The sequence below is a fragment of the Mastomys coucha genome, unplaced genomic scaffold, assembly GCF_008632895.1.
Source record: "Mastomys coucha isolate ucsf_1 unplaced genomic scaffold, UCSF_Mcou_1 pScaffold20, whole genome shotgun sequence".
NCBI classification, from domain to species: domain Eukaryota; kingdom Metazoa; phylum Chordata; class Mammalia; order Rodentia; family Muridae; genus Mastomys; species Mastomys coucha.
In genome coordinates this window covers 115,940,402-115,941,610 of record NW_022196903.1, presented here as the reverse complement: position 1 = coordinate 115,941,610, position 1,209 = coordinate 115,940,402, and the positions used below count along the sequence as shown (strand labels likewise).

The following is a 1,209-nucleotide window of genomic DNA, read 5'->3' as shown; positions in this document are numbered from 1 at the left end:
CCCCCCCCCCCCCCCGAGTCCCAAGCCAGCCTGGTTTACAGAGCTCTAGGACAACCAGGGCTACACAGAAAAACAAGCCAGATGCCGGTGTTCAAAATAAAGCTACCATTGGGCCACCCCGCTGCACACTTTTAAACCTAAAGCTTTGGAGGCAGAGGCAGGAGGATAGAGGCTAAGCCCAGCCTGGGCTACAACATTGCGTTCCAGGATTATGGCGTACCACAGAGTGAGGCCGTCTCAACCAGGATTTCTGTCCTAAAACAACACACACACACACACACAAACCACTGCAGCCCACTCGGAAGCCTTTAATCTTTAATCCAAGGATTTGGGATGCCATTCTGGATTACATTCGGAATTCTAGTCAAGGCACTGCTGCCTCAAACACCAAATCATAAATATTTTAAAACAAAACCAAATAAAAACACTGCGGAGACCAATTAATGAGGAAATGCTATCATACAACCCAGTACGGCTCAGGACGTGGACGTTCGAGTCTCAAAAATCCCGCAAATCGAGACGCCACTCTTAACCGCCTCCCGGTTCTTTTTAGACCCATATGAACCAGCATTTTCTTCCCGGGGAAGGTGTATATTCCTAGCCATCACCTCTGGCTTGGGTTTGCCTCTCGGTATTCATAACATGGTCTCCTGTAGCCCACAGACTACCCGCTTGCCCTCTAAACGACGGCCTGAAACTCCTGGTTCTCCACTTAGCCAGTGCTGGGCTCAGCGATGCCAGCCGCGTGCTAGCCGAGCAAGGTGAGAAGGGAAGGCCGCCTGGCTCCCAGAACCCGGGGCAGAAAGGCCGGAGGCCGGTCTACCTGTATCAGACGATGAGTCCTCTTCATCTCTCTTCTGAGGAGTTTCTGGGTTCTCAACTGTGTAGAGTTTCTCTGATGGCTCCCCCATGGCGATGAGCAGAAGCCTCTAGAACTAGCTCCGGATAAGATTTCTCAGTCTTTGAGAAGACCTAAACCCAAGCCAGAACTAGCAGTAGGCGAAGTGAGTCCGCAAATGAGTTTGGTTTCCTTTTATACAGCATAAGCCAACCCTCGCGGCTATTGTAATGCTAATGAAGCAGTGATTACAGGATCCACCTGAGTTAAAGGCGAGGCCTTTTTACCCTAGTATTAACCTTGCTCAAAAAACACTTGAAATGCTGACTGGGAGTGGCAGCCACCCACCTTTAATCCCAGTCCCCCGGGAA

The 1,209-nt window shown here is 50.5% G+C and overlaps 1 protein-coding gene across 1 annotated transcript in view; it reads right to left on the bottom strand.

Annotated features, from left to right (window-relative positions):
* Positions 1-913, bottom strand: part of Dppa3 (developmental pluripotency associated 3) — a 3,752-nt gene extending 2,839 nt beyond the window's left edge. The window contains exon 1 of the mRNA XM_031380961.1: positions 824-913. Coding sequence (XP_031236821.1) covers positions 824-911 — 88 coding nt within the window. The 5' untranslated portion in view covers positions 912-913. The remainder of the gene's footprint in view (positions 1-823) is intronic.
* Between the last annotated feature and the right edge of the window lie 296 nt (positions 914-1,209).